General features: G+C 51.4%; 1 protein-coding gene across 5 annotated transcripts in view; it reads left to right on the top strand.

Annotated features, from left to right (window-relative positions):
* Positions 1–58: 58 nt before the first annotated feature.
* The window catches only part of LOC148662370 (GTPase IMAP family member 6-like), a 66,493-nt gene continuing 51,333 nt past the window's right edge, over positions 59–15,218 (top strand). The window contains exons 1-7 of one of the 5 annotated variants that reach the window (XM_088631959.1): positions 79–1,133; positions 3,476–3,522; positions 3,561–3,661; positions 5,075–5,866; positions 11,474–11,515; positions 13,605–13,667; positions 14,393–14,575. In XM_088631959.1, coding sequence (XP_088488085.1) covers positions 3,652–3,661; positions 5,075–5,866; positions 11,474–11,515; positions 13,605–13,667; positions 14,393–14,575 — 1,090 coding nt within the window. In that variant the 5' untranslated portion in view covers positions 79–1,133; positions 3,476–3,522; positions 3,561–3,651. Of the gene's footprint in view, positions 1,134–2,594; positions 2,686–3,475; positions 3,662–5,074; positions 5,867–11,473; positions 11,516–13,604; positions 13,668–14,392; positions 14,576–15,218 lie in introns of those variants that run through there. The other 4 variants (XM_088631958.1, XM_088631960.1, XM_088631961.1 and 1 more) reach the window with 4 other exon arrangements.

The raw sequence follows: 15,218 nt of genomic DNA, 5'->3' as shown, positions 1-15,218 counted from the left end.
CCTTGTGTGGCACTAGTGGTTCTGTGGATATTTTAGACCCTAGTGGTAATCCAGTTGCATGGTAATTCAGACTGCATGGACTGGGAAAATATCACCGGAGGGTCGTGTCATCTGCTGAACTGGGATGCTGTCGTGAAAATCAGGTTTCGCAGCTGGGTTTGCCAATCAAATATAGTTACAACAGGGCTGAAATAAACCGCGGACTCCCGGACGAACCAGCCGCTGTCGTCATCATCATGATTTCTTGGAAGACGCGCTCCTCTTCCGGGATCGGAAGCTGCCCCGCCCCCCCTTCCGAAGTGCGCAGGCGCGATGGAAATCTGCGGCGTGATTCGTCAGTTCGTCCGTGGGTCGTATTACCTGTAGAAAACGCGCATTTCACGTCTACTTTCGCATTGTGATAATAATTGCCTACACTTATATAGAAAAGCGAGGGGTCTGGTCATTCTTGCCCAGTGGCTTTGACACACAACCCCAGAACCTGAAAGGGCGCTTGTGTGGCGCTTGTGTGGCCTTTTTCCCCCAGCTTGTTCGGGACCTGTAAGTCAGTACAATCAGGTCAGCCCGAACAGCAGGGGTTGCGCGTTTACTACAGACAGTACGGCGCCCGGGTTCCTGATCTCCTCCGCGCAAGCGCACAAGGACAGGCACGGGCGGGGGGAGACAAATTGGCTGTGGGGATTTTAAAAAAAATACTTTTTAAATGTATTTTTGTACACAAAAAGGAAACATACAACAACCAAGGGTGTGCACAGACAAATGTCAACACAATGGAGCAAAGGCAACGTCAGGTGAATGAAACAGACAAAAACAAACCACTTTGTCAACAGTGCAGAGCTGCTGCGGGTCTTAGGGGTCACAGTAAATGAGTTTATATGCCCGGAGAGGTCTGTAAACCAGCTCGCCCAGCTTGTTTTTTCAACATGTTTAGTGAACTTGAGGACAGCTTAGTCAGGACTGGGGCCCGGAAGCAGCTGCGCCTGCGCAGACACCCCGCCGAGCCGAGCCGAGCGAAACCGAAAGCGAGACCCGGCTCGGCCGGCAGGCGGCGCTGTGGAGCTGCTCCGGTACCGAGTCCACCCCCCGCAGTCTGGCGCTGGAGTTTCATTTCACCGGAGTCCGGCTGACACCAGGTACGTGTCCTGTCCCTCCCTGTCTCTCTCTCCTGTCCCTCCAGGGACTGTGACCGGGAGAGACACACGGGGGTCGTCCGTCTTGTTGCTTCTGCTTGAAGTTTTACTTTCGTTTGGAGTCGCGGAAATTCTTCACTTCTTCCTGCTTTTACTGATCTTGGGAATAAATCGCCTTTTTCTCCCAGTCCTGACAGCACCTGTGTGCAGTGGGGCTGTGTGTGAGCAGCAGTGTGTGTGACTGTTGTCGAGGTGTGTGTGTGTGTTTAACAGGACAGCTCCTCTGAGGACCTGTGTGTGAGCAGCAGTGTGTGTGACTGTTGTCGAGGTGTGTGTGTGTGTGTGTGTGTGTGTGTGTGTGTAACAGGACAGCTCCTCTCAGGACCTGTGTGTGAGCAGCAGTGTGTGTGACTGTTGTCGAGGTGTGTGTGTGTGTGTGTGTGTGTGTTTAACAGGACAGCTCCTCTCAGGACCTGTGTGTGAGCAGCAGTGTGTGTGACTGTTGTCGAGGTGTGTGTGTGTGTGTGTTTAACAGGACAGCTCTTCTCAGGACCTGTGTGTGAGCAGCAGTGTGTGTGACTGTTGTCGAGGTGTGTGTGTGTGTGTTTAACAGGACAGCTCCTCTCAGGACCTGTGTGTGAGCAGCAGTGTGTGTGACTGTTGTCGAGGTGTGTGTGTGTGTGTGTTTAACAGGACAGCTCCTCTCAGGACCTGTGTGTGAGCAGCAGTGTGTGTGACTGTTGTCGAGGTGTGTGTGTGTGTGTTTAACAGGACAGCTCCTCTCAGGACCTGTGTGTGAGCAGCAGTGTGTGTGACTGTTGTCGAGGTGTGTGTGTGTGTTTAACAGGACAGCTCCTCTCAGGACCTGTGTGTGACTGTTGTTGAGGTGTGTGTGTGTGTGTGTGTGTGTGTGTGTGTGTGTGTTTAACAGGACAGCTCCTCTCAGGACCTGTGTGTGAGCAGCAGTGTGTGTGACTGTTGTCGAGGTGTGTGTGTGTGTGTGTGTGTGTGTTTAACAGGACAGCTCCTCTCAGGACCTGTGTGTGAGCAGCAGTGTTTGTGACTGTTGTCGAGGTGTGTGTGTGTGTGTGTTTAACAGGACAGCTCCTCTCAGGACCTGTGTGTGAGCAGCAGTGTGTGTGACTGTTGTCCAGGTGTGTGTGTTTAACAGGACAGCTCCTCTCAGGACCTGTGTGTGAGCAGCAGTGTGTGTGACTGTTGTCGAGGTGGGTGTGTGTGTGTTTACCAGGACAGCTGCTCTAACAGACCTCAGTGAACGAGGATCTCAGATGCGACCCTGTGTTGTGTTGTGTTGTGTTGTGTTGTGTTGTGTTGTGTTGTGTTGTGTTGTGTTGTGTTGTGTTGTGTTGTGTTGTGTTGTTCAGATTGGTATTTCGGAGAACCGGACAGGACAGAGTGTGACGTCACCTCTGTCCAGGGTACGTGTTTCTCTGAACGCTTAACTCGTGACAGGAACTCGCAGGAAGAGGCGCTGTCAGTGAAAGTGAAAGTCCGGAGACTCTGCTGTGTCATTTTTGCAGCTCTCACTCCTGGGGTCTGTTGCGTTTTGCTACTTCGATTGTGTTGTGTAGCTCTGGGGTGTTTTGTTTATTACTCTGATGAGTTGTGCAGTGGTGTTGCAGTGTGTTGTGTCGCTGTGGTGAGTTGTGTAGCTCAGGAGTGCTGTATTACTGTGGATTGTTGTGTAGCAGTGATGCAGTATGTTGTGTCGCTGTGGTGAGTTGTGTAGCTCAGGAGTGCTGTATCATGTACTCTGGAGAGTTGTGTAGCAGTGCTGCAATGTGTGTAGCTCTGTAGTGCTGTATTACTCTGGAGTGTTGTGTAGCTCTGGAGTGCTGTATTACTCTGGAGGGTTGTGTAGCTCTGGAGTGCTGTATTACTCTGGAGGGTTGTGCTGCAGTGTGTTGTGTAGTTCTGGAGTGCTGTATTACTCTGGAGTGTTGTATAGCAGTGCTGCAGTGTGTTGTGTCACTGTGATGAGTTGTGTTGCTCCAGTGTGCTGTGTAGCATTGTTCCATTGTGTTGTGTTGCTGTGATGAGTTGCGTAGCTCAGGAGTGCTGTATCATGTACTCTTGAGAGTTGTGTAGCAGTGCTGCAGTGTGTTGTGTAGCTCTGGGGTGCTGTATAACTCTGGAGTGTTGTGTAGCAGTGCTCCAGTGTGTTGTGTCGTTGTGATGAGGTGTGTTGTTGCAGTGTGTTGTGTTGCTGTGATGAGGTGTGTTGCTGCAGTGTGTTGTGTTGCTGTGATGAGTTGTGTAGCCCAGCAGACCTGTTGTCCAGAGGTGATCTGATCCTGACTGGATCTTCACTCCTGTTGTTCCAGCAGCTCAGATCTTCTCAGACACCGATCCTGCAGCCCAGAGGTGACCAGTCCCTGACCCCAGGACAGATGTTCCAGTGGTGACCAGTCCCCTGACCCCAGGACAGATATTCCAGTGGTGACCCGCCCAGCCCTCTCTGTGCTCCAGCTGTGACATCAGGAGAAGTCTCACTGTCACCATGGCCACAGGTAACACTGACTCCCAGCAGGGGGCGCTGGTGTCCCTGCCCTGGGGGTAGATCGCTTCTCTCCTGCTGTAGTACAGTCGTCTGGAGAAGGACACTTCTCTCCTGCTGTAGTACAGTCGTCTGGAGAAGGACGCTTCTCTCCCGCTGTAGTACAGTCGTCTGGAGAAGGACGCTTCTCTCCCGCTGTAGTACAGTCGTCTGGAGAAGGACGCTTCTCTCCCGCTGTAGTACAGTCGTCTGGAGAAGGACGCTTCTCTCCCGCTGTAGTACAGTCGTCTGGAGAAGGACGCTTCTCTCCCGCTGTAGTTCAGTCGTCTGGAGAAGGACGCTTTTCTCTCGCTGGAGTACAGTCGTCCGGAGAAGGACGCTTCTCTCCCGCTGTAGTACAGTCGTCTGGAGAAGGACGCCTCTCTCCCGCTGTAGTACAGTCGTCTGGAGAAGGACGCCGCTCTCCCGCTGTAGTACAGTCGTCTGGAGAAGGACGCCTCTCTCCCGCTGTAGTACAGTCGTCTGGAGGAGGACGCCTCTCTCCCGCTGTAGTACAGTCGTCTGGAGGAGGACGCCTCTCTCCCGCTGTAGTACAGTCGTCTGGAGAAGGACGCCTCTCTCCCGCTGTAGTACAGTCGTCTGGAGAAGGACGCCTCTCTCCCGCTGTAGTACAGTCGTCTGGAGAAGGACGCCGCTCTCCCGCTGTAGTACAGTCGTCTGGAGAATGACGCCTCTCTCCCGCTGTAGTACAGTCGTCTGGAGAAGGACGCCTCTCTCCCGCTGTAGTACAGTCGTCAGGAGAAGGACGCCTCTCTCCTGCTGTAGTACAGTCGTCAGGAGAAGGACGCCTCTCTCCTGCTGTAGTACAGTCGTCTGGAGAAGGACGCTTCTCTCCCTGTGTAATACAGTCGTCTGGAGAAGGACGCTTCTCTCCCGCTGTAGTACAGTCGTCTGGAGAAGGACGCTTCTCTCCCGCTGTAGTACAGTCGTCTGGAGAAGGACGCTTCTCTCCCGCTGTAGTACAGTCGTCTGGAGAAGGACGCCTCTCTCCCGCTGTAGTACAGTCGTCTGGAGAAGGACGCCTCTCTCCCGCTGTAGTACAGTCGTCTGGAGAAGGACGCCTCTCTCCCGCTGTAGTACAGTCGTCTGGAGAAGGACGCCTCTCTCCCGCTGTAGTACAGTCGTCTGGAGAAGGACGCCTCTCTCCCGCTGTAGTACAGTCGTCTGGAGAAGGACGCTTCTCTCCCGCTGTAGTACAGTCGTCTGGAGAAGGACGCTTCTCTCCCGCTGTAGTACAGTCGTCTGGAGAAGAACCTGGTTTGAGTTTCGATCTGAATAAATACAGTGGTCAGTGTTTTTTTCCTGTGTCCCGTGGTCTCCTGTGAAGTGACACAGCTGTGAGTGAGTGTCCTCTGTTTGCTTGCAGGTCCTGAACAAGGCAACAAGGACCCAGTGTCCAGTGAAGAGCCTGCTGCTTCCAGTCACCCCAGTGTCTCCAGTGTTCCCAGTGAGCTGTGTCTGGTGCTGCTGGGTGGGAGAGGCTCTGGGAAGAGCTCCTCACTGAGCACCCTGCTGGGTGGCTCTCTGTTTGAGCTCCTGGACATTGAGTGTGTTAGGAGCGAGGGGGATGTGGGCGCTGAGTCAGCGACACAACAGTGTGTGAGGAGCGAGGGGGATGTGGGCGCTGAGTCAGCGACACAACAGTGTGTGAGGAGCGAGGGGGATGTGGGCGCTCAGTCAGCGACACAACAGTGTGTGAGGATCGAGGGGGATGTGGGTGCTGAGTCAGCGACACGACAGTGTGTGAGGAGCATGGTCGATGTGGGGGACCGGCGAGTGATCGTGGTCGAGACCCCCGACCTGATGGACCCCCAGCTCTTCTCCCCCCAGACCGCGGCCCGTTGTTTACAGCTCTCGAACCCGGGACCCCACGCCTTCCTGTTCGCGCTGCCAGTCTACGAGTTCGCCAGTGAGCACCAGGGGGCGCTGGACTCCATCAGGAGGCTGTTCGGGGAGGGAGCTGTCCGGCGCACCCTGGTGGTGTTGACTCCTGGGGACCCCCTGGAGTCCCACCCTGAGGTGCGCCCCCTGCTGGAGAAGTCTGCGCCCCGCTACCATGTGCTGGACACCAAGGACACCAGCGAGGACACGCAGGGGACACAGCTGCTGGAGGAGATCGACAGGATGGTGGCCGAGTGCGGAGGAGGTGTCTACCAGGGTGAGCTGGGGGGGAGACAGAGCGAGATGAAGACAGGGGACACAGCAGTGGACAGCAGGTCTGCTGTCCTGTATCAGTCTGCTCTACAAGCTGTTGTCCACACAGAGAGCTCTGAAAGACAGGAGCCAGCTGGAGTGTCATCACCCTCTTCATCATCATGATGGCTTGTGTCTGATCTCTCAGGTCAGTCAGTCTCACGAGAGACAGACGCCCACCTGCCCTTAGGACTGTCCCCAGTAAAACTTTATGCTGATAGAGCAGAACTGTGCTGTTCCCCTTCTCATTATTATAATGTTCATAAAAATCTGATGGCCTCACAGGAAGTCAGGTGATGCCCACAGGTGCGTCATTAAAGTTAAACTCTGCAGTGACCTGAGATTAACTCAACTGACCTCTCTCTGTTCCAGATCCCTTTTCTCCTAAAAACCTGAGGGTGACCTCTGTTACCTCCAGCAGTGTCTCTCTCAGCTGGGACTGGCCTGACAACATGATCACTGATCTACACAAGGAGTTTAAGATCAAGTACAGAGATACTGGAGGAGATCAGAGTAAACCCATCAGCTGGGACACAAGAGCTACAGACATGACTGGTCTGAGTCCAGAAAGAGAATATACATTCACACTCTGCACTGCTGTGGGAGACAGTGTTGAGAGCAGTGGTGTGTCAGTCAGGGTCTGTACAGGTGAGGAGTATTCCTGGAGTCAGTCTGTGTCCCAGGAGTGTCCAGTCTTACAGTTCTGTCTGTTAAGTTCTGTTACACTACTGCTGTATTGTATTGTATTGATGACAATGAGGCTGTTTGACACAGTATTGATCTGTTAATATGACCGTGTTCTTGTAATAATCCAACTGTTTGGTGGGACTAGTAAACTGGACCACTCGCTAGAGAAAGGGGAAACTGTACAGGTGAGGATTATTCCTGGAGCATGCTGACAGGAGAGCAGAGCAGCGCTGCACACAGACAGCCTGGTGCTGCACTCCAGTGACTCAGAGGCCGAAGGGCTTCACAGAGCAGTAGTGAGGAACCCGACTAAGCACAGGAGAAAAGAGAACTAGAGACTCAGAGAAAACAAGCTGGAGGGACTCAGGGGCTCAGCTCAATAGCAGAGCCCAGAGTGGAGGCAGAGCTGCCCTTGAACTGCTCTGAGCCACCTGAGGCGGGCGAGGTACTGTAGTCAACTACCTCCAGGTGACCCAGGTCTCCAGTCGAGTCTGTATCCATGACAACCGGTGCTGAGCAACAGGTGGGCGGAGCAGAGGCCGGGTGCCATGGCAACGCTAGCAGAGCAGCAGGGCTGGGCATGACAGGTCTTAGCCGATTTGAGGGACTGATTTGCAGATAACAATAGCATTGGTGGAAAACCTCATATCAGTGACAATCAATTTGCTGTTCAGTTAAACTGATTTCTGCTGTTGATTTAATATGTTGTGTAGAGATGAGCACAAATATCACCTGGACTGTCTGTCTGATCTCACTGTACTCTTCTCTTCCTCAGCTCCTCTTCCTCCTGAGAATCTCAGTGTGACCTCTGTGACCTCCAGCAGTGTCTCTCTCAGCTGGGACAGGCCTGACAACATGATCACTGATCTACAGAAGGAGTTTAAAATAAGTTCCGAAAGTGCTGAATTATTGGTAACACAGAAACTCATCTGGGACACAACAACTACAGATATGACTGATCTGAGTCCAGGAAGAGAATATACATTCACACTCTGCACTGCTGTGGGAGACAGTGTTGAGAGCAGTGGTGTGTCAGTCAGGGTCTGTACAGGTGAGGAGTGTTCCTGGAGTCAGTCTGTGTCCCAGGAGTGTCCAGTGTTGATGCTGTATCAATAGCTGATAACACTTTACTACCATTATATTATCAATAATATTGAAAATCTTCAATATTAGTTAAAGACATGAGCCGCTGGAAGTGTGATTGATTTGTCATTTCACTATAAGCTCTAAATGATTTAAACAGTGAGTTAGTGATAATGTCAGATTGTATAAAGTAACTTGAAATGTTGAAAAAAAAACTAGGTTCTTCAATAAGACCAGTTTTAAAAAAGTGAATGAAATGATAAAATAATTTCTACAGGGATGTTCATATCAGTGTGTAGAGACGTGTCAGAGATCACTGGGACTGTCTCTCTGATCTCGCTACCTTTCTCTTCCTCAGTTCCTCTTCCTCCTCAGAATCTCAGGGTGACCTCTGTGACCTCCAGCAGTGTCTCTCTCAGCTGGGACAGGCCTGACAACATGAACACTGATCTACACAAGGAGTTTAAGATCAAGTACAGAGATACTGGAGGAGATCAGAGTAAACCCATCAGCTGGGACACAAGAGCTACAGACATGACTGGTCTGAGTCCAGAAAGAGAATATACATTCACACTCTGCACTGTTGTGGGAGACAGTGTTGAGAGCAGGGGTGTGTCAGTCAGGGTCTGTACAGGTGAGGAGTATTCCTGGAGTCAGTCTGTGTCCCAGGAGAGTCCAGTGTGTATTGCTGATGATATTGTAATGAATGTGGAATCTGCTTGCTGTAGATGAATCTCTCCTACAGATAAATGTGTCAGAAGTAGACATCTTGCCTTCAGCAGTCTGTATTCAGCACAGCTGATTGACACAAACTATTGTCTAGAAACTCAACTACCCCTCTGCAGAGACTCTGTCTGGAGTGACTGTGTTCACACTGCACACGATCACAGTATTGGAATTAACAAGGACAAGGTTTCTGCAAGAGATCACTGATATTGGGAGATGTCTGCAGTTCTGAGAAGTCCAGTGTCCAGCTCTGGGCTCAGGGATTAACGACACCCAGTCTAATTCCTCTGAACTACCTCTGTTCTAGGTCTGTCACCTCCTGAAAACCTGAAGGGTCTGTCACCTCCTGAAAACCTGAGGGTGACCTCTGTGAGCTCCAGCAGGGTCTCTCTCAGCTGGGACAGGCCTGTCAAAATGGAGACTGAGACACAGAAGAGATTGAAGATCAAGTACACAAGTGGAGAAAAATTCAAATCTCACATTATCAACTGGGCATCGACTGAAGTAACAATCAAGAGCCTCAGCCCTAAAACTGAATATAACTTCACACTCTCCGTTCTGAGAGATAATGTTGAGGGGAGAAGTGTTTCAATCACTGCCTGTACAGGTGAGGAGTATTCCTGTAGTAAATCTGTTCAACAGGTGTGTTTCCTGGTAGTTAAATCACACTCCACCCAGATTACTACACACAGCTCCTGAGTAAAGCACACCTCAGTTACTCTCACATTCCACCCAGATTACTACACACAGCTCCTGAGTAAAGCACACCACAGTTACTCTCACACTCCACCCAGATTACTACACAGAGCACCTGAGTAAAGCACACTGCAGTTACTCTCACACTCCACCCAGATTACTACACACAGCTCCTGAGTAAAGCACACTGCAGTTACTCTCACACTCCACCCAGATTACTACACACAGCTCCTGAGTAAAGCACACTGCAGTTACTCTCACACTCCACCCAGATTACTACACACAGCTCCTGAGTAAAGCACACTCCACCCAGATTACTACACACAGCTCCTGAGTAAAGCACACTGCAGTTACTCTCCCACTACACCCAGATTACTACACACAGCTCCTGAGTAAAGCACACCACAGTTACTCTCACACTACACCCAGATTACTACACACAGCTCCTGAGTAAAGCACACTGCTCTCAGGACATGACAGGCCTGACAACATGGAGGCTGAGACACAGAAGAAATTTAAGATGTGACTTCAAAAGAACTTACTAATCTGAGTCCAGGAAGAGAATATACATTCACACTCTGCACTGCTGTGGGAGACAGTGTTGAGAGCAGTGGTGTGTCAGTCAGGGTCTGTACAGGTGAGGAGTTCTCCTGGAGTCAGTCTGTGTCCCAGGAGTGTCCAGTGTTGATGCTGTATCAATAGCTGATAACAGGAGTGTTCACAGAAATGTGCAGCTCTGAGTTCAGGAAGTAATGAGACAGTTGGTCTGATCCAGCTGACCTCTCTCTGTTCCAGGTCCCTTTCCTCCTAAAAACCTGAGGGTGACCTCTGCGACCTCCAGCAGTGTCTTTCTCAGCTGGGACAGGCCTGACAACATGATCACTGATCTACACAAGGAGTTTAAGATCAAGTACAGAGATACTGGAGGAGATCAGAGTAAACCCATCAGCTGGGACACAAAAGCTACAGACATGACTGGTCTGAGTCCAGGAAGAGAATATACATTCACACTCTGCACTGCTGTGGGAGACAGTGTTGAGAGCAGTGGTGTGTCAGTCAGGGTCTGTACAGGTGAGGAGTATTCCTGGAGTCAGTCTGTGTCCCAGGAGTGTCCAGTGTTGATGCTGTATCTGTGACTGGTGATGATGGTGTCACTGGTACTGGTACAGTGGTCAGTAGGGGGGTCTGGGGGTGAAGTGGATTGTGGGTATTAGGGAGACTGGTGTCTCCCAGCTGAGGCTGAACTTCAGTGGGGGATGAAGAGGGGTCCCCTGTTGTATGTGATGCATTTTGGGAAATGGATTGTGGGTTTGTGGAGGATGTTGTTGACATCACTGTGTTCATTACAGGTTTCACAGAACACCAGACTGTTCAAGACTGTGATTAACTGGATCAAGCAGTTTTTCAAATATCCAAGCTATTACATACCATGAATATACTGAAATTTGTTTTTTAGAATCAGTATCTAGTGATGTATCAGAGGTCTCTGGGACTGCCAGTCTGATCTCACTGTACCCTTCTCTTCCTCAGCTCCTCTTCCTCCTCAGAATCTCGGAGTGACCTCTGAGGATTCCAGCAGGGACGGGCCTACAGGTGAGGATTATTCCTAGAGGAAATGAGTGTCCCAGGAGAGTCCAGTGTTGATGCTGTATCTGTGTCTGGTGATAACAGCAGACAGAGGGACAGTACTGTGGTCCTGTTTCCTGAGTAGTGGACAGGGTGACCAAGGTGGAGCCTCAGGGAGGACAGACTGAGCTCAGCCAGGGCACCAGGATCAACACCCAGATCACAGAGATCTTTAATGAGCAAGCAGTCAGGACTCATTCAGTGTCTCATGAGAAAGACAGACGGCACCTCATACAGGTGTCTCCAGTCACCATCCTGGCCAGTTGGTTCAGATCAGAGGGAGTTTTTAACTGTTTTCACTCTCTCTGTTCACTGATAGTTCAGTTATTATTGACCTGCAGTCTGTCTGTACCAGTGAGAACAGGATTGACACTCCTCTCTGTTCACACCCCTCACTGTCTCTTCCAGACTCTGATCTTATTCCTGTAGCGGTGTGTGTCCATGTGTAGATCTGGGGTAGATACAGTGTGCTGTAGATCACTGTCCTGATAGTTCAGTTATTATTGACCTGCAGTCTGTCTGTACCAGTGAGAACAGGATTGACACTCCTCTCTGTTCACACCCCTCACTGTCTCTTCCAGACTCTGATCTTATTCCTGTAGCGGTGTGTGTCCATGTGTAGATCTGGGGTAGATACAGTGTGCTGTAGATCACTGTCCTGATAGTTCAGTTATTATTGACCTGCAGTCTGTCTGTACCAGTGAGAACAGGATTGACACTCCTCTCTGTTCACACCCCTCACTGTCTCTTCCAGACTCTGGATCATGGCTCTCCTGCCTCACATCCAGAGCAGCAGGTGAGTCCTGCACACAGCTGGAGCTCCTGTCCTCACAGCTGGAACCCGTCTCTTCTCCTGCAGCTCCTCCTGAAGAGCCTGAGCTCCAGGTCCTTGGTCCGGTTTCTGGGTCCGGTTCTGTCAAACCGTCCATGACCTGCACTGTGCTCATGTCTCAATCCCCAATTAAAACCTTAGCTGAACTAACCTGAAGGGGTCAGCGGTACGGGTTCGAGAAGGGATCTTCATGCAGGGGGAGAGAGGCGCAGCTGAGCAGTAGGAGAAGGCAGGCTAGATGCAGCTGGGCAGTAGGAGCAGGCAGGCTAGATGCAGCTGGGCAGTAGGAGAAGGCAGGCTAGATGCAGCTGGGCAGTAGGAGCAGACAGGCTAGACGCAGCTGCGCAGCTGGGCAGTAGGAGCAGGCAGGCTAGACGCAGCTGCGCAGCTGGGCAGTAGGAGCAGGCAGGCTAGATGGAGCTTCACAGCTGGGCAGTAGGAGCAGGCAGGCTAGACGCAGCTGCGCAGCTGGGCAGTAGGAGCAGGCAGGCTAGATGGAGCTTCACAGCTGCGCAGTAGGAGCAGGCAGGCTAGATGCAGCTGCGCAGCTGGGCAGTAGGAGCAGGCAGGCTAGATGCAGCTGCCCAGCTGGGCAGTAGGAGCAGGCAGGCTAGATCCAGCTGCGCAACTGGGCAGTAGGAGCAGGCAGGCTAGATGCAGCTGGGCGCCGTGGAGGTGACAGCAGCAGAGGCTCCGAAGTGGAGACCGAGAAGCGTGATCGAGCAGCACGAGAGGTCCAACACCGGACAGGGAGATTACAGGCACAGGGAGGTCCGAAAGTGTGGTCTGAGGGACGAGCAAGGAGTCGGTCCAGGAGGAGGAGACATCAAGGGGCTCCGGCTCCAAGTGACTGGAGCCAGTCCCGCTGGTAGAGGGGAATAAATACGCTCCTTGGGAAGACGCTGAGGGCTGGTGATTACAGGCTGGTGGTACTGACAGCCCACCTGACCGCGTTGTCACGGTACCAGTGAGAACAGGATCGACACTCCTCTCTGTTCACACCCCTCACTGTCTCTTCCAGACTCTGATCTTATTCCTGTAGCGGTGTGTGTCCATGTGTAGATCTGGGGTAGATACAGTGTGCTGTAGATCACTGTCCTGATAGTTCAGTTATTATTGACCTGCAGTCTGTCTGTACCAGTGAGAACAGGATTGACACTCCTCTCTGTTCACACCCCTCACTGTCTCTTCCAGACTCTGATCTTATTCCTGTAGCGGTGTGTGTCCATGTGTAGATCTGGGGTAGATACAGTGTGCTGTAGATCACTGTCCTGATAGTTCAGTTATTATTGACCTGCAGTCTGTCTGTACCAGTGAGAATAGGACTCACCTGCTCTGTTTACACCCCTCACTGTCTCTTCCAGACTCTGATCTTATTCCTGTAGCGGTGTGTGTCCATGTGTAGATCTGGGGTAGATACAGTGTGCTGTAGATCACTGTCCTGATAGTTCAGTTATTATTGACCTGCAGTCTGTCTGTACCAGTGAGAACAGGATTGACACTCCTCTCTGTTCACACCCCTCACTGTCTCTTCCAGACTCTGATCTTATTCCTGTAGCGGTGTGTGTCCATGTGTAGATCTGGGGTAGATACAGTGTGCTGTAGATCACTGTCCTGATAGTTCAGTTATTATTGACCTGCAGTCTGTCTGTACCAGTGAGAACAGGATCGACACTCCTCTCTGTTCACACCCCTCACTGTCTCTTCCAGACTCTGATCTTATTCCTGTAGCGGTGTGTGTCCATGTGTAGATCTGGGGTAGATACAGTGTGCTGTAGATCACTGTCCTGATAGTTCAGTTATTATTGACCTGCAGTCTGTCTGTACCAGTGAGAACAGGATTGACACTCCTCTCTGTTTACACCCCTCACTGTCTCTTCCAGACTCTGATCTTATTCCTGTAGCGGTGTGTGTCCATGTGTAGATCTGGGGTAGATACAGTGTGCTGTAGATCACTGTTCTGATAGTTCAGTTATTATTGACCTGCAGTCTGTCTGTACCAGTGAGAACAGGACTCACCTGCTCTGTTTACACCCCTCACTGTCTCTTCCAGAAATTGGATCATGGCTCTCCCCCTTCTTCTCCTCCTTCTCCACCCACGCATCCAGACCAGCAGGTGAGTCCACACCGTGCCTCTGCACACAGCTGGAGCTCCTGTCCTCACAGCTGGGCAGTAGGGGCAGGCAGGCTAGACGCAGCTGCGCAGCTGGGCAGTAAGAGCAGGCAGGCAGGCTAGATGCAGCTGCACAGCTGGGCAGTAGGGGCAGGCAGGCAGGCTAGATGCAGCTGCCCAGCTGGGCAGTAGGAGCAGGCAGGCGAGATGCAGCTGGGCAGTAGGAGCAGTCAGGCTAGATGTAGCTGCGCAGTAGGAGCAGGCAGGCTAGACGCAGCTGCGCAGTTGGGCAGTAGGAGCAGGCAGGCTAGATGCAGCTGCCCAGCTGGGCAGTAGGAGCAGGCAGGCTAGATGCAGCTGGGAATTAGGAGCAGGCAGGCTAGATGCACCCGACAGCTCTCTCAGGAGCAGGTGACATCCTGTCCCTCAGACACCACAGCTCAGTGCAGTGTTGAAGAGGCTGCTGTCCCTTTGCACTCCTGAACCTCAACAATATCTTCATCCTGCTGCTGCTCTCAGTGAGGGGCAGGAGCGCGCTGAGACTTACTCATTGGAAGCGAATGTTCAGTTGCGGTAATTTGATGTGACATATGGTGTCAGCAGTGGGATATGTGTGTTTCAGAGGGATGATTCCTTGAGTACTGAAACTTGAAATCTTCAGTGATGTTGCAGATCACAAGTCTGCTGGCATTGACTCCACTGTGTGTCTGTGTTTTGTATCTGCCCAGTCAATATCCACTTCCTGGCTGCTGGAGTTACCCTGGGAGCTGACGGGATGTTCAAGGAGAAACTGGGAAAGCAGATGAATTTTAAAGAGTGCCCCCTACAGGAGTGTGACGCCATCGTGACTTTCTGTCCTGTCAGCTCTCGGATAGGGACTGATATCGACGCCGCCCTCCAGATGATTCCAGGTAAAATTGAATTCGAAGGGATCAGGGACCCTTTTCGAGAAGAGATGGGAGAAGACAGAAAGCTCTCTGCCCATTCAGAGACAGAAGCACAGACGTGTTCCTCTGTGATGGACAGGAAACAGAAATGCCTTCACTATAAAGATAATTGAACGGCTTGGCGCTTTTATCCAAAGTGACTGATATCATTCGCCCACCTCCCTGGAGTGAAGGACTTGAGCCTTCCAGTTCTGAGCCCAGACCCCTAACCTGCTCTCATAACTAAAGTCCCTGCACTGCAAGAGCCTGGCTGCTGCCTGCTCAGCAGATAATGCTGTAGGTGTACGAGGTATGAGGTTCACTGATCAGCAGGTCTTGCCAAAGTGCATTAAATGGGGACTCACAAACATTACACAAAATGTCCCCAGGAGGGCACTACTGAATAGCAATAATAATGTCTTACACTTGTATAGATACACGCTGTTCTGGACACTCCACTCAAAGCGCTTTACAGGTGACGGGGATCCCACTGTCTCCACCAATGTGCAGCCCCACCTGGATGATGCGACGTCATACTTAACGTATTAAATACATTTTTAACCTTCACCTAGTGAAGTGGTTCCTTTAATCGCTTGGTTAATTATCCAGATGGGGGGACTAATCAATT

Source organism: Lepisosteus platostomus, chromosome 5 (genome assembly GCF_059453375.1).
Source record: "Lepisosteus platostomus isolate fLepPlt1 chromosome 5, fLepPlt1.hap1, whole genome shotgun sequence".
Taxonomy (NCBI): domain Eukaryota; kingdom Metazoa; phylum Chordata; class Actinopteri; order Semionotiformes; family Lepisosteidae; genus Lepisosteus; species Lepisosteus platostomus.
The sequence above is the reverse complement of the archived record's forward strand: the minus strand, read 5'-3'. Positions and strand labels throughout refer to the sequence as shown.